The sequence below is a fragment of the Hydra vulgaris genome, chromosome 10, assembly GCF_038396675.1.
Source record: "Hydra vulgaris chromosome 10, alternate assembly HydraT2T_AEP".
Classification (NCBI taxonomy): domain Eukaryota; kingdom Metazoa; phylum Cnidaria; class Hydrozoa; order Anthoathecata; family Hydridae; genus Hydra; species Hydra vulgaris.
In genome coordinates, this window is record NC_088929.1 from 24,181,313 (window position 1) to 24,207,500 (window position 26,188).

At 30.6% G+C, this 26,188-nt stretch overlaps 2 protein-coding genes across 2 annotated transcripts in view; one reads left to right on the plus strand and one right to left on the minus strand.

Moving 5' to 3' along the window:
- Positions 1 to 19,268, plus strand: part of LOC100210923 (SID1 transmembrane family member 1) — a 109,062-nt gene extending 89,794 nt beyond the window's left edge. Inside the window, exons 24-26 of the mRNA XM_065807570.1 lie at positions 18,640 to 18,750; positions 18,825 to 18,938; positions 19,102 to 19,268. Coding sequence (XP_065663642.1) covers positions 18,640 to 18,750; positions 18,825 to 18,938; positions 19,102 to 19,164 — 288 coding nt within the window. The 3' untranslated portion in view covers positions 19,165 to 19,268. The remainder of the gene's footprint in view (positions 1 to 18,639; positions 18,751 to 18,824; positions 18,939 to 19,101) is intronic.
- Positions 19,269 to 22,147: 2,879 nt separating this feature from the next.
- LOC100209871 (solute carrier family 22 member 18) lies at positions 22,148 to 23,467 on the minus strand. Its single transcript, XM_065808510.1, has one exon. The coding sequence runs from the start codon at positions 23,465 to 23,467 to the stop codon at positions 22,148 to 22,150; it is 1,320 nt and encodes a 439-aa protein (XP_065664582.1).
- Positions 23,468 to 26,188: the final 2,721 nt, after the last annotated feature.

A 26,188-nucleotide genomic window follows, 5' to 3' on the forward strand; every position in this document is an offset into this window, starting at 1 on the left:
GGTTGTAAAGATTTGTTTTAATAAAGCTGTCAATTTGAGATCTGAACTTCCAAGAATGGTAACAATCATATGAAAAATTCATCCGTTTCATATGTAAAGTCTTGGAACAAAATATATCTCAGACCTCTGCATAACGCCAAGCCAGAAAACATTAAGTCTTTAAATTGCCTAGTGATGAAACAAAATACCACATGTGTGAAAAAGAAGGTGTAGTCTGTTCCCTCTGTAGCATGGTAGCAGTCCTCTGGGCAGCATGTGTTGGTCCAAAAAGGCTACAAAATCTTACTTTGAGTCACCTTTAAGTTACATAAAACTATTTAAAAGACTGTAGCGAGCATGTGAAATACAAAGCATTTATATGCTAATTTAAAAAATCAGTCTAAATTTAAAACTCATAATTCACAAAACTATATTGTATTAAAGTGTGAAATTGAGTGGAATTAAAATTATTCATGTACCTTTTGCATCCTTGTAGCGAAGTTTGTTCAACTGTAAAACAATATTTGCTGCAATGCAGTCTCTTCTATAAAGTTTTTATTTGATGTGCAAAGCACTATTAGCCAGTAATAGTGCTTTGCACAACAATGTAATGTAGCTGGTAGAAATCACTATATAACTTGACAAGATTATCAACAGATTTTGTAATGTGACTCTGATAATCTGTATCTCCAGGAAGTTTAGCTGTATCTCCAGGAAGTTTATCTATAGCTACAACAAATGCAAACTGATTCTGTTGTCAAGTGCACAACATTTACATAAACACCCTCCCAGATTGTTTCATCAAAACCAAGTGTCGGATTTTTTGTTAAAAAAATCTTAGCAGTGAGTACTTCTGAAATCACACCTTGCTCATGCGTCATTTGTTCCACAGTTGTGCAATACGGAGTGTGATAAATTAATAGCCAGTGTGTTCTCTAATTTTAAAGAGCAGAGGTGGTACACTATGTGTAGAAACTTGGCACACAAGCATGTCATATATAAGTGTCATGCATGTCATATAGAGTAAACCACCTAGTGTTCAAGGTTTTTTTCGCATAGTTTTATATAAATAATAGTTTTTCACTCGTTATTTTATAAAATATTGATATCAATGTTTTATCGTATAAGGGGATAGTTGCTCTTTACAATACACTTTGAGTGAATCACATCCAGAAAAAAATAGAGGGGTTAGAGCCCCCAAAATGTCAAACACTGGATGTCATCCTAAGTTCAATGTGTTTTTTTTTCAGTATTCGACACTTATTAAATTTTTAAAAACTTATGTACTTCTTCAAACACAGGTGTTTAAATGATACGTAGCAAAACAAAAAAGTATTATTTTTATAGTTTACAACATAAAATATAAAAAAATACTTTAAAGAAAAGATTTAAAAGTCTGTAATTTATATTTTACAGTGTAGGATAAATGATTACAATTTAAACTAAATTAGGATACATTACTTTTCTACTTTGATTTTGTGGGTTTTTTTAGCATCACAGCTTAATTTTCTTTTAACAACAGCCATAGGTGTGTTTTTTTCTTTTCTGCATTTGTCAATCGTACTTGTTTGCAACTTTCTGTGGCGGCAATAGTTTCTTTCTTTTTTTGTTGGATATTCCCTAACAAAGAAACTACTTGTTGTCAAGACAGATGTTGCATGGAGTTCTTGAGCTACTGTCCTAACTTTTGAAACAGTCTTCTTTGGCGATGGAAACCATCTATGATGCAGTAAGGCTTTGCTTATAGCTGTTCATTTAGAAAGTGATGTTGATGGAGTTAAGGCATGAGGAGGTAAGAATCATTCTTCGGTCGCGCCTAAAAAAAAGAAGAAGAAATTGAAAGTCAAGAAACCAATAATAAATTGGAGTGTCAGGGTAAACATTTATAGAATACATGCATCTTAATATAGGCTATGCTATTTCAATAAAGTTTAAAGGAAATATAAATATTACCTTCTACATGGCTTCTTTCCTCTGGAGGGTTCGTTGATATATCTTTGTAAATAATTAAACCATTTTTCTCTAGTAATAAAACGCAATGGTTCTAAACGAGAACACTCACCGAGTCATCACATCCATATGAACATCTGTAAAAGATATGTAAAAGTTTAAATGGATTGAATGTTTGTATGGCTATTGATTTTTTTATTTAAAGCTTGAATAGTTTGAAAGTTTCATGAGTAAAAATAACTTACAACTTTATAGCTGTGCCTGCTCCCAGTGATTCTATAAGATTAGTTCAATATTTATCAGATAAGGTTTGAGTCCTAGCATTTACCTTTTGAATGGGATCACTTGCGTGCTTCGCTCCACCTTTCTATCTTGCAAAACACCTTCAAACAAAAACGCCTCACTTGTCTTTTGTTAGTTTGCTGTAATCTGGGGCTTCTTGGTTAAAGTGATAGATGCCAGATTTTCAAAAAAATTTTGAAATTTTGATTTTGTCTTTGCTCATAGCAGAGCAATAAAGAGGAAGGAAAACTGGAGCAAATGTTTCCTTAGTAATGTACATATTATTATTCTTTGCTCTGTATTCTTTAACACGCAAATCCCATGCTTGTTTAAATAGGGTAAATATGCCAACATCGAGAGGTTGCAGGAAATGAGTAGTATTTAGAGGAAGCAAAATAAGATGTATTTACAGATTGGCCAGCTGTTTTACAAGATAATAATTCATTCTTGATTCATGTTTGTCTGACCAGACAACGACTGGTTGTCAATAAACCATCTATCAAAAGCTTTGGCTAAATATTCTTATAAAAGCTTATATAGCCAGACTCGCTTTTCTAGATAGTAGCAAGGGTTTCTGGAAATGCCTCGCACACATTCATTGGAGTTTTTATGTCTGCATAGATAATTAAAGGTGGAGGGAGAGATCCATCAGCACTGATTTTTGCTGAAAAGAAAGAAAGGAATAAACCTAAATGTAACCCGAACTTTAGAATAAACATCTAGTTGAATGCAATTTAATGTCCAGTATTTTAACAAAATAATTAGGCATAGTGAAGATATTAGTAGACATAGGCCAAAATATTGCGCTTGACTGTAAGTATAATAAGAGAAATATTAACAAGGGATTTAATAGGTAGGCTAAACTTACCAAGCACTGTACTTTTGCATTTGTTGATGTTGCATAGTGGACATTTGTAAGCCTTTCTCTGCCAAATCCCTCTTAATTCTTGTTGAAAATTGAAAACCCGATTCATCTATATTGAAATTCCTGTTTGCCTCTTTTGTTATGTCAAGAATATCATTTTCTGCCAAGTATGCTCTTATGTCTGCAAACCATTGCTGCACTACTTGCTTGCTAACATTCATTCTTGCTGCGCTCAAAGATTCGCTGGTGCGCATTACTATATTTGGGTGTCTCTTCATGAAGAGTGAATACCTAATGAAATAAAATAAAATTATAAGTCAGTAACGCTTATAGATATATGTACATATATATAAATAATTATATATAACAGACCAATGTTCGAAACTAGAAGTTGAAACAAATTCCAATAAACAAAATGATAATTAAAATTGAAGTTTTTGACTCAATTGTATTTAATAACTAACCATTTTTCCCCAGGAACTAAAGTCCCAGCTTGCGCAACTTTAAAAGGCCGATTTCTGTTTATATTTGTCTCTTCGTTTATACCTAGGGATTGCAATCCTGCACAGTTTTTAATCCCACGGAATCCGCGCGGAAACTTTTAATTTCTGTGCGGATCCTGCGCGAGATTGGTATCTTTTTTATGCACATTAAAAAAGGCAAAATGACAATTGTATTTTTCTTTCAAGTATTTCAGAAAAAATATACTCAACTTATTAAATTGATAAGATGAGGTAAATAAAGCCAAAAAACACAATTCATTTGTAAATCAATATAATTTTTCGCATTTAATGAACAAAAAGATAAGCCAAAATATGTAGAACATCTTTTAGCTTTACGTAGAACATCTATTAGCTTTATTTATTTTTTAAAATATCAAATATGAGAAAATCATTGTAAGAAATGCTCTTAAGAAACAAACCTACTTAAAGTATCATCACTTAATCTACTAAAAAGGACTGCATATATAACCAGCAGCTGAAAAAGTTTGCTCGGCCTCTATGCTTGTTGGTGGTATGGTCATCAAGTAACTATGCGCTATCTAGAAACTTGCCTCTTACTCCGTTACTTTCATAGGCAGACATTCCCTGCTTTAATAATTTATCAAAGTCTAAAGAATCTAAATTTGGTATCTCCTTTATATTTTCTGCCCAGCTTTTTTGTCTTTCTGTATTTGATTTTCCAATTCTTTTTTCAGCGATAGAATTGTAGGAGTAAGTATTTGGGAATTAATAATAGAATCTACAGCTTCTTTTTCTTCGAGTTCATTTTCTTTGTCATCATTTCTTTCAATTGTATAAACTCTTATCAATATTTTTTTTATTTCTTGACACATAACGGTTCTTTTTGGCATTGAAAAAGTATTTTAATTTTTTTAATTTCTTGTTCATATTTTTTAAATGTCATAGTAAGAATTTAAATGGACTAGTAGTCCATTTAAATTCTTACTATGACGTTGTGTAAACCTCTCATGAAGTGCCGCGGCTAAATCTATACTCAAAAGTGATAATTGCTTTTGTAATTTATCTAACATAAATTGAAAAGTTGTTTCTGCAGTGACATTCTCTTCTGCATAATAGTTCGAGACCCAGTTTTAGTGGTGCCAGGCAAATAATTAATTCATTGATTCGGGACCATTCTTCTTGGGTGAAACGAATTTCTGACCCAACATCAATTAAGGCTTTTTCAATACACACTTTTAGTCTATGAAATCTTTTTAACATATCGAACATACTGTTCTAGTTTTACAATCAAAAATCAACTTTAACTTTTTCCCATGTTCTTGTAGGATATACTTCTGTAAATATGTATCATTTTTGACAAGAGAGTTTTTAAATATATTAAATATCTCTGACTATTTTATAATGTTCGTTTGTCAAACATTATTGAAAACTTTTGACTTTTGACTTTTGCTTTTTTAGTAATATGAATTTTTGCATTATATCAACTTTTACAGAATCTGAGAATTTATCTACCTTCGATCTTATAGTATTAGGTGAAGAAAGGAGCCGGAAATCACTCTTTGAAAACAAATACCGCAAATCTGAAGATGTCCAAAAATTATTAAATGTAAAGCTATCTTTAGCAACCATGCGCGAATCCATTTTTTCCATAAAAATTTCTTTTACAAAAAACTTGTCAATTATTATTGAGTATATTTTTTTATTATTATGCACTCACGTTTTTAATTTCACGTTTTCAACATACTCATTACCAAAAATTTCAACATACTCATTACCAAAAATTTCAACATAATCATTAACTAAACAAAAAAAAAAATTGAATGAGTTTGACTAAATAATTGTTTATTTTTGAATGATTTTTTTATACTCATACCTAAGAAAAATATTTTAATAGCTGAAAATATGTTTATATATATATTTTTTTTTTGAAAAAAAAAATATATATTTTCAGGGACGCTAGCTCTTTAGATCAGTGCCCATTATAGTATTTGTAGAAAAGAGAAAGAGAGGCAACATTACGGCGATGTGATAATAGTTGAATGTGATAATAGTTGAAGGTTGGCTGCAAGAGCAGGTTCAACTATGTTTACAATGCGTTTTTGCACCTTGTCTAAAAGAGAAAGGGCATCATTAGAAGATCCGCCCCAGATATGGTAACAGTATTCCATACAACGACGGGTTTGAGATTTATAGAGATAGAGAATAGAATCCGTAAAAAGTAAAAAAGTGTTAAGCTCGATAAGGAGATGCAACCTTAGCAGATACTAATTTTGCAACAGATTTCATATATGGTTTCCGAGAGAGATCGGAAGTAAGAGTTAATCCAAGAAGAAAAAGGGTAGATGACTCATCAAGTACATTACCGTTCATAAATATAGGAAGATCTAAATTATTGGAATAACGATTGACTGAATAAAATTGAGTTTTATCTGTACTGAAGTTCACCAGCCACTATGAGCCCCATGCTGTAGCAGAAGTGAAATCCTTTTCAAGCTCAAATGGCCCCTCCAAGCAATCAGAGAGTGTAGGTAGAATTACAGATTTGCCCTTATTGATACTATTAAAGATTCTCCAGAAGCTACAAGAGCCTAATTTTTGTGATAAAATACGAGATTTCATGACCTGAGAAAAGCGGGCTTTGGTGTTAGACAAAACCTTTTTACAATGGTTTCCAGCAGTAATAAATAGACATCTGTTTTTTAGAGAATTGTTTTGCTGATAGATATGGAAGTAATGGTTTTGATTGGTAATTGCAGCAGCACAATGTGAGGAAAACCATGGAGAAGAGTGAGGCTTGACCTGGAATTGTCGAGAGGGAACAAAAGATTCCATGCCAGCCTGATCCCACGAAGTTATGTAAGAGGCACATTTGTCAGCAGGAAGATGAAAGATTTCTACCCAAGGGCCATCACAAAGAAAATCACGGAAAGAGTCCCAGTCAGCTTTAAGGTAGTTCTAAGAGGTACGATGATAGCGGATTCTGATGATGAAGAAGAATAAGATAATAGTTTTAGAGAGATCAAACTGTGATCAGAAGCACCTAAGGATGAATGTGGAGAAACTGAACACTGACTAGGATCAGAAACAAGACATAGGTCAAGTAGAGAAGGTAAATGATTCGGGTTGTCTGGAAAGCAAGTTGGAAAGTTGACTATTTGAGTTAGACATAGAGAAAGGCAAAAGTTGTGGGCTTTAATGCCTGCTGAATCACTGACACTAGAGCCAAGCCATTCAGTGTGATGAGCATTAAAGTCACCGACAACAACAATATTGGTTGATGGATGAAGAGAGAGGGCTTGATCAATATGATCAGAAATGACATCAAAAAGAGTGCAGTCTTGAGATGAAGGAGAGCGATATAGAACAAAGAGAAAGGCGATAGAGTGAAGAGGTGTTAAACAAAAGCACATAAAATAATAGTCTGTGGATTCAAACCTAGTTTCACGACAAATGGGTGAATTCTTACGAATGTAAATGCCCAAACCAAGCATTACTATTGGAGTCTCTACAGATTAAAGGAAAAATAACCATCAACACTAGGATCACAAGATGAGACAGCTGAACTCAAATTAGTCTCTCAAAGAGCAAGTATGTCTGGTGAACTTTGCAAGAGATAAGACTCAGCAGAAGAAAAGTTACTTCAAGGACCACGAATATTAGCGAATGATAGGTTTAGAGAACTTGGTGATGATGATGGTTTTTTGCGTTCTATAGTTTTAGGTACTTTACTCATTTTTAAATTTGTTGAAGAACTTGACTCAAAGCATAGATAGTACTCAGAACACTGTTTAATAGCCGAAGTAATTGCCACATTACTAATAATAAACCCTTAGCCGTAACAAAGGGCTTCAAATGTGGCCTCTGTAATGCACACCAAAAATACAAACAGGGACACCATCCATGCGCAACATGGCATTGTTAATTCTTTAATATTTTTCAGCTGTTGATAGAATCAGCCTCTGTGAGAGCTACCACAGAGTTAGGGAAACCTGACTACTAGCTGGCCTCAGAACCATAAAACTGAGTTTTAGTGCTGTACCCTCTTTAAGCGATAGAATGAGTTGCCTAGTCATAAAAACAGAGACACAAGCAAAACCCATGCATTGAGTCAAGAAGATCCAGCATTCAACATCCTAAACTGGAAGCAATGTATTAAAAGTACATCTGTGCCAGCCTATTAGATGAAGATGGGGTGCAAGGCTGGTCAACAGATAGAATCTGTTTACCCTCTAAGTCTTTGCCTAGGAGGCCTTCTACAAGACTGTAGCCGGATGCATTTAACATCTATCCAGGATGAGTATTTCTATCAAGACACCATCTCTAGCCTTTACTCAACCAAGAGCCCCAAGGCAGAGGGTGTTTTAAGTTGGAGTTAGCGTCTCCTAGTCTTTGCCTAAAAAGTTGTATTCTACAAAGCAGCAGGACATGAACCAGATTGTACTTGGTTACATATGGTTTGTTTAAATGTACAAAGGTGATAGCTGTAGCATAATACAACATTTTCACATATCTCAACATTTATTTCATTGGAGAATATGAAATAAATGTTAAGATAATGTTTTGCCATTTGCAATCAGTCCATTTTTATAATAATTACACCAAGCAATCATTTTGCCATTGAAGATGGCAAAATGATTGCCATATATATATATATATATATATATATATATATATATATATATATATATATATATATATATATATATATATATATATATATATATATATATATTAGAAGTAAAAATAAAAATGTTGACAAACTGAAACTGAAACAAATGTTGACAGTTTCTGATAAATTGCTATTACTTATTTAATAAATAACACATCGTTTCTCAGACAGTTATTAAAACATTTCAAGTAATTCTGACTCAGTATTGTCGTATCTGCATATAGAATAGAAGTTTCTCAATATACACTTCATTGTGTATTGTATGACTAGTAAATTTTTAAATGGATTTGTTTCTTAAATACATTAAACAGTTTTAATTTGATTTTTTGTCTTTTTTGTTTTAAAGCAATAATTTCAAAATCTCGCAAATCCCGCGTATCCTGCAGTAGTTTTTGCGGGATCTCGCATGCGCTAAATTAATGTGGGTTCCTTTCATCAGATATAAACAAAGAAACAAGGGATAAAATGGTATCTTTTGTGACAGACAGAGCACTCTTTTGGGCACTTAATATATAATTTACCAGTACCTGTTCTTCTGCACCAGTCAAGAATGTGTTCGGATCCATCTTTTTGACAATTGGGGCTTTGCCACTAATTTTATCATGCAGAGTAATCCAAGGAATGTTGTAAAATTTGGCAGCTTTTGAAATAGACTTTCTTTTATTGAAAATTATACAGAAAGTTATACAGAAAATATACAAAAAGTTATAGCACGGCTTTGACTTCAGGAAAAACTGATTATAGAATTAATTAACTTATAGGACATTGAGAATATCCAATTAACCTCTTAATGTCTTCAATTGCTTTGTCAATATCACCCTCAGTATATTAAGACCTTGATGCTATTCTGGAGCAGCAGCTTATTATAGGAGACATCTTAACTTTATTTTACTTTTAATTAAAGTAATTTTAATGTCAAAACATAGAGTAGGTAAACAAGGCCGAGACAGATTAAAATAAAGATAAGATTGATATTAGAGATTTATTTATTGACAGTGTTTCAAACTGCAACACTGTTAATCCCTTGGAGATAAATTCCGAACCAAGGAGTTTTTAAAATAAATAAATGTTTGTATTGTTATTAAATGTGTTTATATTCTTCTAAATCATTCGATCAATGAATTAACGATTGCAACCTGCAATCGTTAATGATTGTGCAAATAGAACTTTGCAAAACATCAATAATTCCAAACTTTAAGAACCTTAAATAGTCCATAGGGAATTGTTGTTTAACAATCATAACAATCCAGAAAGTTATATTTTTTTTATAGTAAATCTCTAAAAATCCTAGTAAACAAACAAACAAAAAATTTCCGTTGATGACTAGAATGCGGTCTTGCCGAAGACTGGAATAAAATTCAATAACTTATAGAAGAGATTATTTCAAACATAAATCTCTGGTCAAAATTACATAAAATATGTGGCTCAGAACCCTTATTATACGATAAAGTAATAATAATAATAAAAAATTTTTTTTTTTGTCGATTACTGGAAAACATAATAAATTGCTTTTAGTCTTTGACACCCCTTCTACCCCCCACTTCCCTTTCAATTTTTTGATTATAAATGATTGTACATTTATCTCATCTATTTCAGTGTCAGCATGAGAAAAAAAAATTTCAAATACATTACATTTGTCATGCGTTTCTTGTAGTTATCTGGAAACAGTTATGAAAATTATTCCAAAGAGTTATGGGTATTTAGGGAACTGTTTTTGCTCCAAATCATCATCTGTAATTTATATATATAAATCATCATATGCATTTATTTTTATGTTTGCAATAGCAATAATTTTCCTTCATAAAAGAAAGATAGGTGATCATTTCAGACTCTATTTTGGTACTTTACTTCAGTTAGTGTTTACTCAGCCTATTTTTTAGTGACAAAATGTCAAATGTCTGGAAGGGGTGTCAACCACTGGGTGATTTACCCTATATTTGCTTAGTAAGTTTTCATTTTTGGTGTTTTATGTTTTAATATTTTTCTATAAAATCATTATGTCATTTTGCAGTACAAGAATTTTTTGACAATTAAGAAGTCAGTATGGCTGGGCCATACTCACTTTAAATCCTCTTTATGCTTTTTTTCTTGGTTGCTATTTCATCTAATAAAATGGTAAACTTTTTTCTCAAAAAATTTTTTCCTGGAATGTGAATTTTCTACTATCAGCTGCTCTCAATCTGGATAGTAGTGGTTCATGAGATGAGGTTGTTAAAGCGGTAAAGAAGGAGATAAGTGATCACTATGAGAAGATGAAAAAGAAGTACACAAATGTTGTTTGAGCTTGTGGTTGAATGCAATGGTTGTGCCATAGCAGATGTTATTTTTTGGTATACAAAGAACATGTGGCAGATATCAATAAATTGTTTAGAATCCCTTTAAAAATTATGTGCATAGAATTTATACATTCAATATTTAAATGAGCTGGCATTGTAAAGTTGTATTGTATTGGCATTGTAAAGCTAAATAATTTTTGGCTTCACCATAAAATGACAGCAATTCCGTTTAGGTCCCATGATGCACTAAAAAAAAGTTTAATAATCATAATTAATTAATAAGTTGGCTTTTAATCATAATTACCAACTAAAAAATGTTTTATGAAACAGGGTGTTTCATAAGTTGTGTATGTTATTTAATTTAAAATATTTAAATAAATAATAAAGAAAGTTTTGACTTTTTACAAGTTTATAATTTTACTTATAGAATATTTATCAAAATAAGAAAATGTGACTATTCAACTTGCTTACAATCCTATGCTCCTGGCACTATTTCAAACAAACCACTATGCTTTCACAGGCTCTTCAACACATTTCTATGACTGCACAAGCTTGTTCAATCTGCTCACAAAGTTCAGCAACTATAGAGAGTTGGTCCTTGTATACATGATTTCAATTAACCCCAAAATCCAGAAAAGAAAGGTCAGGAGAACAAGCAGGTCATTTGATTGACTTTGTCTGGCATTATGTAACCCACTACTACCTGCCCTATGCTTTGCTGCCTTGTAGAGTTTGTGCTTTTTTAGAAGAAATAAACTCAGACTTAAAAATCCCCTGCCTTGGGACTCTTAGTTGAGTAAAGGCTAGAGATGGTGTCTCAATAAAGTACTCATCTTGGGCAGATGTTAACTGCATTCAGCTACTGTCTTGTAGGATGCCTTCTAGGCAAAGACTTAAGGGGTAAACAGAATAATTCTGCTAACCAGCCTCAAACTCCTTCATCTATTAGGCTGGCGTAGATTAAACCTGTGATACATTGTTTCCTGCCTAGGATGATGAATGTTGTATCTTCTTGACTTTACTCATAAGTTTTTGAATGTGTCTCCTTGATAGTGGCTATGTAACTCAACAAAACTCAGTTATTTACTGCAAACGACTATGGCAATACTGTTGACATTCCTGTATTAATGAATGGCACTCTCTCACTGAGTTCTCTTTTTTACATCCTCTTGGATTATCATTTACTACTGACCTTTCATGGAAACCATATATACAATTGATTGCTAAATTAGCAATTGCTAAGGCTGCTTCTTTTTATCATGCTCGCCATTTTCTCTTTTTGTATTTCTCTCTTTGGAATACTGTTGTCATATTTGGGCTGGTTTTTCTAATGATGCTTTTTCTCTTCTAGACAAGGTCCAAAAACGCATTGTAAACATAGTTAGACCCGCTCTATCTGCTAAGCTTGAGCCTCTTTCCCATCTCATTCTTTTACTATATTTGTCCCTGCATGCTCTAAAAACTTTTAATCGTCTAGTTTTTTTCCCCGCACCTTAACCCTTTGGACTCATACAACCTTCAACTTTTTAAGTCTTCTGTCAACCGTTTCCTTGCTCTATAATTCTATTCTATTTTTCTAGTAGCTCTCAACTTAATAGTAGTTGCTTGTAGTCTTGTTGGGAGTGAACCAGAATAAAAAACTAAAATTTTTGTGTAACAAGTTTTCTTTAAACTTTAACAGCATGGTATCACAAAACTTCATTCTTTTGTCAAAATCATCTTCACTTCAAGCTCTTCTACTGTACATGTTCTAAATGGTTCAAAACCTACTTTTTGAATAGTGCAATAATAGTTGCTTGTGCTTATCCCCATTTTGATAACACCCTTTTGAATTGACAAATCTTTTTCAATTGTGAACACTGTTCTGTTTTCTTAAATTGTGAACACTGCCTGTCTCCCTTTTGACTTGTCAATCAAATTTGAAATCATTTTTTCATAAGATTGTGGAATGGTAAAATAATTTTTTCATTGCTTTCTGTTAAATTTGAAAATTTTCAACCTCATGAAAGTTTGGCAAATAAAAAATTTGAATTCAATCAAAAGTGATAAAGTTATGATTTTTTTATATCTAAATTAAACTTTATGCATATGTATAATGTAGAGATTTTTAATGAATATATTATGATAATTAGGAACAATTTTAAATCAAAAGGACATACACAACTTATGAAACATCCTTAATTATATAGAATAAACCTGTTTTTTAATAGATTCAGTCCATAAGTTTATATTAAAGGCACAATTTTCAGTAGAAAAGTAGTAATCAATCCAAGTAGATTTAATGGTCTGTAATTAATTAAACTTCAATACAATTTTACTTTTTATTGTAATTAATAAGAATCATGCAAAAATGAAAGTTGTTTTAAAAAAAAATGCAATTTGATAAATTGTATATTAAAACTCTTATGGACTGAAAAAATACAGTGCAGGATCTTTAGCACATTTTATTTTGCATTATATTAAAAGAATTTTTTATCATTAGCCAATTTTTGTAACCTCTTGTGTAACATAAATGTTTCTTTTTTCCTTTTATAAATTTGGTTTTAACTAAAAATATGCAAATATAAAGATAATGCAAATATGACATACCCTTTTAAAATGAAAATATAGGTAACCAATGACTAAAAAAAAAATTGAATAATTTGTTATTTAAATTATTTTCAAAAACCCTTTTTTTTCTTTTTTAAAGACAATTTCTTAACAACTTTGGTCTTGATTTTTTTAGGTCAATCAAATGGCTTAAAAGTCATCTGATTAACCTAAAAAAATTTTGACTAAGTTTTAGCTCTTTTATTTGCTCCAACTTTTGCTGGGTATGTACTTCTTTTTCAAAAATTACTTCTAAATCACTTTTCCGTATATATATATATATATATATATATATATATATATATATATATATATATATATATATATATATATATATACAGTGGCGACAACATAAATAGCACACTTTCATGACCAGTTGGTTTTACTTTTTGATGCCAACTTTTTTGTATTTATAGCAATTGCTGTTATTTTTTATAGCATCAACAATGCTAACCTTTTTGAACGGAAATACTCATTTGACATTTATAGCTGTCAAAATTGCTTGTTTTGAGCATTTAAGCGATCGTGTACCTTTTGGCGGTCATTTTAAATAGCACACATTTACTTTTTATTTAAAAAAACTTAAATTTTTTTATTATATCAAAAGATAATCATTCTATACAGTATTTAAAGGATATTCTTATAACTCGTTTAGCAAAAAAAAAAAAAAAATTCATTTGCTATCAACTATGGGACGAGGTAAACATGGAACAGATGTCTTTCGAGAACAAGTACAGGCATTTCAAGATCTAGGATTGAACAACTCTGAAATAGCTCGAAGACTGGGTTGTTTTCGTAAGAAAGTTATTAATGCTATTAATTTATTTAATGAAACTGGTTCATTAAGCAACAAAAAACGCAAGTCTCGCGAACGAAAGACAACCTGCAGAGAAGACGGAGCTATTGTTCGTATCGCTAAGCTGAATCCTTTTGTTGGCGCACCAAAAATTAAAGAACAAATTGCTCAAAATTTAAAACTCAATCTGTCTATCAGCACTGTTAAAAGTCGCTTATGTGAAAATAAGCTATTTGGAAGGGTGTCCCGAAAAAAACCTTTGCACGTACACAAGGATTTAGGTTTTTGGCAAAATGTGCTTTGGACTGACTAATCTAAGTTTAATCGCTTTGGATCCGACGGAAAACAATATGTTCGTTGTCCCCAAAACCAAGAACTCAGCCCTCGGTATACTCTTAAGAACGTAAAACATGGTGGTGGCAATCTGATAGTTTGGGGCAGTTTTTCATGGTGTGGTGTTGGCCCGTTGCATAGAATTCAAGGGACAATTGATCAACTTATGTACAAAGAAATACTAGAAAATGTCATGCTGCCATATACCGAGGAAAATCTCCCTTTGGTTTGGAAATTCCAACAAGACAACAATCCAAAGTACACCACCTAAAGTGTTAAAATGTGGTTTAACGCTAAGAAGATTGATGTATTGGAATGGCCCGCACAGTCACCAGACCTAAATCCAATAAAAATTTGTATGAGAAAGTTGACAGAAACATAAACCGGTCAACTGCAACAAGTTTAGATTAACTTTGGATTGAAATAAAGGCTGCTTGGGATGCCATTACGCCTGAATGATGCCAAAAATTGATCTCGTCAATGGGCTGTTGTTGTCATGCAGTTATTGACTCAAAAGGATACCCCACTAAATATTAATTTACCTCTAATAAAGTTTTCTAAACTATTTATACAAAGAACCTCCATGATTTTGGTAGCATAAGGACAAAATGATAATTTTGTACAGGGTGTGCTATTTAAATTACCCCCTCATTCTGTACTTCTAAATCATTTATATGATTGTACTTTTTTTTTTAACTAAGTTACTTTCTTTTCTTACTCTGTATGTTATCTTCTAAAACTAATATTTTATTAGGCTGAAAAAGTTTAGATCTCAAAAACTCAGATCTCTGGAAAATATATCATTACATATTGAACATCAATCTGTGCTATTTATTTTGTCGCCACTGTATATATATATATATATATATATATATATATATATATATATATATATATATATATATATATATATATATATATATATATATATGCATACTTTAGCATATTTAGGTTTTCATTTTTCTTATTATAGTTTACACACTTTAAGTTATTAAGGTTTTAATCATGGCAGTTCTTTTATAAAATAAAGTAAAAAACAAAGAATAATGAAAAAATACTTTTTTACTGTTTGTTTATATATAATAAATTGTATTATACACTACATTTATACACTTTACATTGTGAAAGCCTAAAAAAGATTTTATTACTAAATGAAAATGTGTAATTAAAGTTTCAAAGTTTTTTTTTATTCCAAACTACTAGACTACCAGAGTTAAACTAAAGTTTAAAAAATTGAGTAGAAATGTGTAATACCAACAATATGTTAGGTCTAGAAAATGTTATGTATGTGATTTATTTTGTGTGTTATTTGTGTGTGTTGGGTAGAAAAAAGTGCAAAATCAAAAAATTAGAAGTTACCACCTTAATACAAGATATTATCAAACTTTTTTTCATTATACTATTTTATTATATATTAAATTCACATATACTCAACTTTACAATACAGTCGTGCAGATCTGCATACACCCAGTGCTAGTGAATGAAACCATAAAATGTAAAGCTTAAAAAACAAATAAAAATAAAATCAAAGTTTTTAAAGCTATGGCTTATTTTGTGCTAAAAATAAAAAGACTGTATATATAAATAAGTTATTGTTCTAAATAAGTTAAATATTCCAGTAGTTTAAAGATTTTAATGCAAAACGTTTTTAAAATATATACTATTGTAAATTTTGAAGATTTTTTTTTCATTGGTAATGGAGCTCCATGAAAACTTAACAGTCTTGTTAATTTGCATAAGTTTGTAATTATTAGTATTTAAGTAATTAACAGGTAGTATTGACCTATTGCTAATCATGACCAATTATTATGTTGCCACCTGTTCTGCTTATTATTAGGGTAAAAGATTTGTTTTTTGCTCCACTCTTTGAAACTTTGTTTACTTATAACTTTATACTCATATGCTCTCTTCAAATGAAATATGCAGCAAAACGTGCAGTAAAGAAAATATTATATGTGTTACTATCCCATTTACATTGCGCCTTATTGTTTTTACTTAAAAACAAAGTTACTTAACTTAATATATTTTTTGCGGTATGAAATCAATTTTTTGCGGTAGAAAAATTTATTTTTTGCGGTATTTGAAGAAATGACGTTATACATTCTTCTTTGAAAAAAAGGCAATAAATTTATAAAAATACATTAAAATGAGAATTTGAACTTGTAAGACTAAAAGAAATTTGAATTTCATTTCTTAAAACAACTAAAATATACATATTAAATTTTGTTTAGCTGGTCATTCTGGCAAACTGGTCTTTGGTCTTTTTTAGCAACAGGTTCAGATGACTTTTTCATTCAGACTTTTTCATTCAGATCTTTTTTACGCCTTTTCCATCTTTAATTTTTCTTTTTCTTATCTTATTTTACATTATTTTTTGTTATTAGCAAATCTTTTTCCTTTCTTCTTTTTTCTTTTCTTTTTTTCTTTTCTTCATCCTTTTTTTATACATTTCTAAAACTTTGCCACTCATAAAAATTCAATAATTAATTTTCTTGTATTTTCTATTTGTTTTGTGTTTAATTGGTTCTGGAAGTTTGAGCACATCCTGAATTAAAGTTGAAGAAACTGGAACTTCCTTTTCATTATGAGATGCTGATGAAAGTATGTCAAGCTGCTGCTTCATAACTAAAGAATTCAGAACATAGTAACCAGGGGTGTAGTTTAAAAGGTTATGCAATGGCTTTATATTTTCCTGTATTTTTGAGAAGTAATGAAGAATAGCTGAATAGCCTTATCAATTGGTACAGAAAAAGATTCTGCATAAAAATCAATGTAAAAATATTTAATCAAAAAAATAAACCATTTTATTTATACTGGCAACCTGTACGTTTATCTTGAAAAGGAGCAGTTAGTTCATTACTGATAATGTTTTTACTAGATAAAGCTGCATTTAAAAAAGTAGGAATTTCAAAACTTTCAGAAGTTACTTGTGCATCTGAATTGGAAGCAGACTTGAACAGTGTATTAGAAGCTACTCCAATACACCGCTCAAGATAAATATTCTCAATATTTAGCGGGAAAATTCCTGCACCACAGAAACCATTAACTATTTTTGATTTTGTAATATTTCTATAATTCATCAGTCTTAAAATTTTTATAAAGTCAATCTCATAAACCTCCTTGCAACCATTTTTTTATTTTCCAATTATTAACTTATTTTTTTCATCTTAATTTGGCTGGTCCAAAAATTGATGTATCACACATTTGAAGAATGTGAGTGCAATTTGAAGGAAAAAACAATATGTGAATTCCCCAATCCTTGCACCATTTAAATAAATGAAAATTAATGTGACTTGGATGATTGTTTAAGAATATGAAAACAGGACGTGCAACATCTTTCAATTCGTTGTCAATTCTTTGAATATAATCTTTAAAGGAGCGTTGGTTTTATCATCCAGATTCCGTTTAAGTGAGCAAAAAATTGCCGTTGACTGTTCCAGAAGCATATGCAAGATATTCTATCTGTGTTAACTTTTCTTTCAAAATAACCTGGGTATTTAACATAAAACCATCAGCTCCAAAGCAATAGCAGACAGTAATGTTTTCTTTAGACCTTGATGAATTAACTTTATAAACTGTTTTTGCACCTTTCCTTAAGAGAACTCTCTTCACACTTCAAAATTGTTCTCATCGATATTGTCAAAAACATCTGGACGATCAAGGACATGAAGTAAACCATTTCTTCTTAAAAAATTGGAAAAATTATCAAAAAATCTTGTAATTCTGCTGACTGGAACCATTGCTGCCGCTTTATTAATAGATTTAGGAGTACAAAAAACTATTCCAGGATTTCATATAAGGAATCATCTTATCTAATATTCCGTTGGAAGTTCATTTTTGAACTGCAGAGTATTTGAGGATTTTTGAAGTTTCCGTACGTCTGAAGCACCCTTTATTAAATCATCCTTTGTTTAGGATCGCCCAAATTAGAACATAATAAGATAGGATCGCCCAAATTGACATAACCTTTTAACCAATTGTTCTTCTTCATATTCAGTTCATTTTTTATACCAGTTTTTTTCAGATCATCGTTTTTAAATGCCAACTAATTGTATGATTCTTTTTTGAGCATAAACTGATAAGGTTTTTTCGGAAATTTTTTGCAGGGCCTACTGCATAGAAACAGCTTCATATTTTTTATATTTTTGAGATAAAGCGGCAAATGTTGCTTCTTCTTCATTGGTATAATTTTTTTTTCATAAAATGAGTATACCGCAAAAAACAAATCTTTTACCCTATTTGTTTCAACCCGGTACTTATAAGTAAAAACAGATAATAGTATGTGTTCGCACTGATTACTTCTTGTTTCCATGGTTGCCTATTTACAGTCATTTCGGTTTAATTTTAATTTTTTTAAATATATATCATTATTTTACATTAAATAATATTTACACATTATATTTTTAGTGCTTACTATTACAGATAATGTTTTTTAGGTACGAAATGGTGAAAAAATAAAGGTTCTTGTAATTTTTTGCGTATTAGTGTCTCTTGTTTTGTGGGGAATTTCAATATCTTTTTTTGTTCAAGGTCTTACGGACTGGCAGGTTTTTTATTATTTTCTAATTTTTTTTTTTTTGCAAATCAACTTTTATTCCTACAAGCATATTCTAAATTTTAGTTAAGCCCTGCAGAATCACGCGAAGGAAACAAGGAATGTACTCTTTTGGAGTTTTATGACGATCATGATTTATGGCATTTTCTTTCTGCAACAGCGATGTTCTTTACGTTCATGGTAAAAAAAGTTTTGGTTTTTGTACTTATATTTTTTATTTATTGCACTTATATCATAGAAGTCATGAGTTATTGCAGTTTTTTAAAATTAATATGTTGTGTTAAAACATGGCTCAAATTTCTTGCCATTATTATTTCAATTTTTTTATCGTTATTGTCTTTAGGGGATTCTCACTATTGACGATGATCTGGATGATAAAGAAAGAATAAATATTCCTGTATTTTAATGGCATTTTTTAAATTTCATACTTACAACTATAACTGTAATTGCAGTTCTTTTTATATTTAAGTTGTAATTTGCTAAATAAATTATGAAAATATTTGTTTCAAATTTTTAATTCATCATATGGTAAATGCAATTTATAAAATAACCTTTTTTTCATATATATTTATACGTTTGTATTGTTTGTATTGTAACTACTATAATCACAGCACGCACTTTTATAAACCTTTTGAACACACCTTGTGAATATACCTTGTGCACACGCCTTGTGTTACTTTCTTAAATTGATTGAAAATAAAACTAACAAAGAATACTAACTGTGTAAGTAAATGAGGATAAATCGACTGCAAAAGAGCTATAATAAGAAAGAGTTTCGTCATATTTAAGTCAAAAGTGACACAATGCGTGTGCATTTTTTTTAAGACTACTACTTTAAAGCCTCATCATATTTGTGTCAAAAATTTGGCCGCAGGTTTTTAAACAATATCGAAAATCTGTATGAAAAATTTATTTTAAATTTACACAATTTGTTGCGTCACTTAAATCTGATTGTAGCTTCTTCATCATGGCAGACATATTTTTGTTCCATGACAGATATATCTTTGTTCTATGATAGACATATTTGTTTTAGCTTTAAATCAGATTTAACTTCCATAAGCTTCTATAAATAAACAGATAAGGGGTCGTCCATAAACTGCGTACGCTTTTATATCAACCCTTCCCCCATCCCCGCATTTTGCTAAATGCTTTTTTTAGTACCCTCCACCTCCTTAAAAATACCTACGCTTTTAACCTACCTACCCAACATTTTATGACATTTTTTAAGTTTAGTGTCTCCTTATTTTTATAATTAACCCCCTGCCCCCCATCTCATATACGCTATTTGCAGACCCATCTCACCCATCTGAGTGTACGTACTTTATGGACAATCCCTAAAGCTTATGTTTCCGATTTGTTATATTGTCGCAATTTTTTTTTTTTTTTTTAATGATACCTTTATTTACAATCTAGTTGCCCAAGTCAATGATCTTCGGTTCAAAGTATCTGAAACATTGAACAATCATGGCATTAGTTTTACTTTCTCATCAGATACAGTTTTTACTGTGCAAGCCAAACATGCTAACGTTTTTTGGGACAGGTAAAATCAATGTTCTCAATTATTTCACTAAAATTTAGTGAGATTATGGTGACATAGGTCGCTCTACAGTGCAGTTCTTCCTCGTAACTAACCGGTAATTTGGCGAGGTACTTCAAATAAAGTTAAATTTTTGGCTTTATTGTAAACAGTTTTTTCTTAATTAATGAGGCTAAATGATGAGAACACATACTCATGAAGTATGTGTTCTCATCATTTAGCCTCATCAAGTAAGCATCACTATTTTTTATTAAATCCAGCATAAATATTAAGGGAGACCGGGGCTAGTTTCAACAGGGTAAGTTTAAATAGTGACATTTAAGGGATGTTTTTTTAAATTATTGTTTCCAAATATTTTTACATAATATGACAATAACTTATTGTCAATAAAAATAACACGTCAGCTAAAAATAACGTAATAAAATAAAAACTGAAAAATTTATTCAACCTTTTCATACACAAAAATCTAAAGAAATAGAATTTTTTAAAGTAAATAATTTATATATTAATTAAAGTGATGCTTACGGGGTAAGTTGCACCAAATTCATGGGGAGAAGCTATTGAAGGAATTTAAGCACTTTTCTTAAATAATGGATGTTTTTATTATGATAATGGATGCATCCGTTATTATCTTTTTATTTATGATTACATTACTTTATTAAAAGTTTTTGTAAACGACTTCATCGATGAAGTTGTTTACAAAAACCTTTAATAATGTAATCATAATTTCAGTAAAAAGATAAAACCTATATGAAGTTTCATATATTTAAAGTGTTCAAGCTCAACACTTTTATTATGTGAAAATATCAGTAGACTTAGCTTACTTACTGCTTACTTCTAAGTCTCTAGATATTTTTTGTATTTTACCTTTTTTTTTATTACATGTATAAAATTTATGTGATATAACATAAATTACAAAGTAATTTTTTCTCTGCAAAGTTTATACTTTCCAAGTATATTGTTACAACTTATCCCACATATATATATATATATATATATATATATATATATATATATATATTATATATATATATATATATATATATATATATATATATATATATATATATACATATATATATATATATATATATATATATATATATATATATATATATATATATATATATAAATATATATATATATTTATATATATATTGTTTTTTATTTATGCACAGAAATTTTCACAGTTATTTTAGGCGTTTTCTAGTGCGTAGAATAAAATATATTGGTATTTATAAGTTTTTGATATAAAAAAGTTGGATTCCTTATACTTTCATTTTCTTTGAAAAACTCTTTATTCATTTCATAAAAGTAAAAAGTCTATAAAAAAAAAAAACTAATGAAATTTTTATTTTGAAGTAAACAACTGTTGTGCTACTTATATAGAAGGTGTTGCTTGTCACAAAATAAATGGACAAGGTTGTCACAGTGGCTTCGACTCCGTAAATGTTTGTTTTCAAACACAGCTCTTCTTTTATTTATGATATTATTTAAATATATTATTACAAATAAAAAAAGAAGAAAGGGGTGCAACTAAAAACAAAAATTTATTTTTTGAAAAGTTAGCGGTTAAAACTTAAGCTGCAAGAGAACGTTAATATTATTTCCGGGAAAATAAAACTAGAAATAATTTTGTTTTAAATAAAAAAAACATTTAAAAAAAAATCATTTATTATTAATAAACATAAAATTATTTCTAATTATAAAAACATTTGAGACACTGGGTGTTTCCTTATTATAAAAATTAAAAGATATTTTTAATTTAAATATAGTTTTATACAAAGCAAAAACATCAAAAAAAATCTCAAAAACATGTATAAAAGTATAGTTTGATTATAAAACAAAAAAATCAACTGAAATCTTTTCGACCCATAAACGCTAAGTAAAGTATGACCATCATATCGATAAAATATCCTAGTACCCCAAATGAGAAAAAACCTATGTGAGCATAAAAAAACCCACCTATAGCTGGAGAAACTGTCCTCATGAGAGTGTAGCACCCTAGTGTAAGTCCCAAAGCTGCACCTGTTTGGTCTTCTCGAACAATTTTTGTAATTAACGATGTTATAATAACATGAATTAAAGAAGCGCCAATTGTTAAAGGCACAGAAACTGCACAGAATAAATAAATACTGTCAGCAATTATTAGGTATAAAAAACCTACTGCCATTATAACTACAGAAATAATTATAAGTGGTGCATCAGGAACTTTTTGTGTTAGATATCCAACAAGAATTCCTTGCGTAATCATACCAACAATTCCTAAATAAGCAAGGACTAACCCATTACTTTTTGGACCAAGATGATAATATTCCATAATAATAAAAGTAAACATTGAAGATAAAACACTAAAAGGAATCCCGGTAATAACTTTTAATGCTAATACGTATCCAACATGCCGTGTTTTTGCAACTTCAATTATCTCTTTAATTCCCATAAATGAACATTTTTGAGATTTCATTTCATCTTTAAATAATTCTTTTTCTCCAGAATACATTGCTAGCTGCTTTCTTATCGGTTTAGTGTTTTTGGGAATCATAATTAAAGTAATAACTATACAAAAACCCATTACTAAGCTTCCAGTTATAAACGCGGAATTAGTACCTAATTTACCAGTAATCAATCCTCCTAATGCAGAGCCAACAATCATTCCAAGTCCATGTGAAACACCAAGTTTTCCGAGCATATCAGCTCTTTGTTGCGTTGTTGTTACATCGGAAATAATTAAATAAGTACTTTGAAGAGCATGCGCCATGACCAAAGGCAGTTTTGAAATAAACAAAAAAGGAATATTCGTAGCAAATGCCAAAAGTGCCCAAGTAATCGATAAACAAACAAAAGATAAAATAAGAGGTAGTCTTCCACCGTAAAGGTCCCCAAGTCTTCCACAAAATGGCCCACCTATTAGTTGAACAATAGCTGTAAACGACATGAGGTTGCCATACATTTGCGGAGTAACTCCTAAATTCTTTGTTAAGTAGGGTAAAGCATTGTTTTGAATAAAATAGCCACTAGCTTGAGCAAATGCAACAATATGACATGCACAGAGTATTACAAAAATTTTTTTACGTAACATTATCTCTTCCGTCTCTTTATTAGTGTTGTTTCCTTTCAAAAAATATTTAAGTTCTCTTAAGAAATGAAACTCTTTGTAGGATTTTTCTGACATTTTATAAAATAATATGTTTTATTTAAATTTGTAACAGATAAGATTATTTAACCTTTTTACGGTAAAAATTTCTCAATTATAATTTTTAATGCTTAATCGTTTTAAAGTTTTAAATTTCAAATAAGTTAAGGTTCCGCATGGTTAAGCTTTTCCTTTCGGCATTATTTTACTATTTTAGTTGATCGGGACAACTTTTTTTAATTTCATGTAGTGTTGTCTGATAGGACCCCAGTAAGTTATAACACCTTTGTCCGCATTATTAGGTTTGCTACCTATTTTTTCCTCTTGTCAACTAACTATTGAAAAAAGACCTTTTTTCTGTAAAGACCTATATTTCCTTAATGAAATATAACAACCAGTCACAATTGAAAAACAAAATCAGTATTTATTAGACAAAATTAAGTTGTATTTCTGGGTTAAAGTCATTTCTTGATGTTTTAGTATATTAATTTGATAAGCTTTCAAATTTCAGCGTAACAAAAAAATGATAACTTAAAATCATATTTGTATCATAAGTTTGACTATTGCCGCCGATATTTTTTACAGCTGTTATCTATTGTTGCTTTAATTATTAAACATCAATATTTAATAACAGATATCATTATTAAACATCAATATCTGATAACAGATATTGATGTTTAACAGATATTGTTTTAACATTCTTTTAGTATAAAATAAAACAAAGCCTCATGGGGTTGACAAAGTTAAAATCAATAAAACTAGAAAATGGAAAACGTGAAAGTATAATAATGGTATATTCTTTCTTTTTATTATTAAGTTCGATAAGAGTACTTTTAATTAAACTTTATTTATTTTATTATACCGCATTTTTTATTTTACAAAAAATATATAAAAAGACAAATTAAAAACACAAAAATAAATGTTGAGCGATTGAGTAAGTTAATTAGGTCAACATTAAATAATGTTTAACTGTAAATTAAAAGGTAAGCAGATCTATCAGTTGACCAGCCTCGCACCCCTTCTTCATCTATTAGGCTGGCGTAGACGTATTTTTAATAAATTGCTTCCAGTTTAGAATGTTGAATGCTGGATCTTCTTGACTCAATGCATGGGTTTTGCTTGTGTCTCTGTTTTTATGACTAGGCAACTCATTCTATTATCTCCTAATGATGGTACAGCTCTAAAACTCAGTTTTATGGTTCTGAGGCCGGCTGGTAGTCAGGTTTCCCTAACTCTGTGGTAGCTCTCCGAGAGGCTAATTCCAACAACAGCTGAAAAATATCAAAGTATTAACAATGCCATGTTGCGCATAGATGGTGTCCTTATTTGTACTTTTAGTGTGCATTGCCGAGGCCACATTTAGAGCCCTTTGTTAAGGTCTAGGGTTTATTAATAGTAATAAGGCAATTGCTTGGGCTATTAAATAGTGTACTGAGTACTATTATGCTTTGAGTCAAGTTCTTTAACAAATTTAAAAATAAGTAAAGTACTAAAACTATAAAGCACAAAAAACCATCGTCATCACCAAGTTCTCTAAACCTATCATTCACTAATATTCGTGGTCTTCGAAGTAACTTTTCTTTTGTTGAGTCTTATCTTTTGCAAAGCTCCCCAGACCTACTTGCTCTTTGTGAGATTAATTTGAGTTCAGCTGTCTTATCTTGCGATCTTAGTGTTGATGGCTATCTTCCTTTAATTCGTAAAGATTCCAATAGCCACATACTTGGTCTTGCTATTTACATTCGTAACAATTCACCCATTTGTCGGGAAACTAGGTTTGAATCCACAGACTATTCTTTTATGTGCTTATGTTTAGCACCACTTCACTTTAAAACCTTTCTCTTTGTTCTATATCTTTGTTCTATATGAAGGATAGCGTTCATCTCAAGACTGCACTTTTTTTTATGTTATTTCTGATTATATTGACCAAGCCCTCTGTCTTTATCCGTCAGCTAATATTGTTGTTGTTGGTGACTTTAATGCTCATCACACTGAATGGCTTGGCTCTAGTGTGAGTGATTCTGCAGCCATTAGAGCCTGCAACTTTTGCCTTTCTTAATCCTCTAAAACTCAAATAGTCAACTTTCTAACTCGCTTTCCAGACAACCCGAATCATTTACCTTCTCTACTCAACTTCTGTCTTGTTTCTGATCCTAGTCAGTGCTCACTTTCTCTGCATTCACCCTTAGGTACTTCTGATCACAGTTTGATCTCTCTAAAACTGATATCTCATTCTTCTTCCTCACCTAAATCCCCCTATTATCGTACCTCTTACAACTACCTTAAAGCTGACTGGGACTCTTTCCGTGATTTTCTTCGTGATGGTACTTGGGTAGAAATTTTTCATCTTCCTGTCGACAAATGTGCTTCTTACATAACTTCGTGAATTCAGGCTGACATGGAATCTTTTTTCCCTCTCGGCGATTCCAGGTCAAGCCTCACTCTTCTCCATGGTTTTCACATTGTGCTGCTGCAATTGCCAATCAAAACCATTACTTCCATATCTATCAGCAAAACAATTCTCCAGAAAACAGATGTCTGTTTATTACTGCTAGAAACCATTGTAAAAAGGTTTTGTCTAACACCAAAGCCCGCTATTCTCAGGTCATGAAATCTCGTATTTTATCACTAAAATCGGGCTCTCGTAGCTTCTAGAGAATCTTTAATAGTATCAATAATAAGGGCAAATCTGTAATTCCACCTCACTTGTATGGTTCAGACTTTGTCACCTCACCTAAAGACAAAGCTGAATTGTTTGCT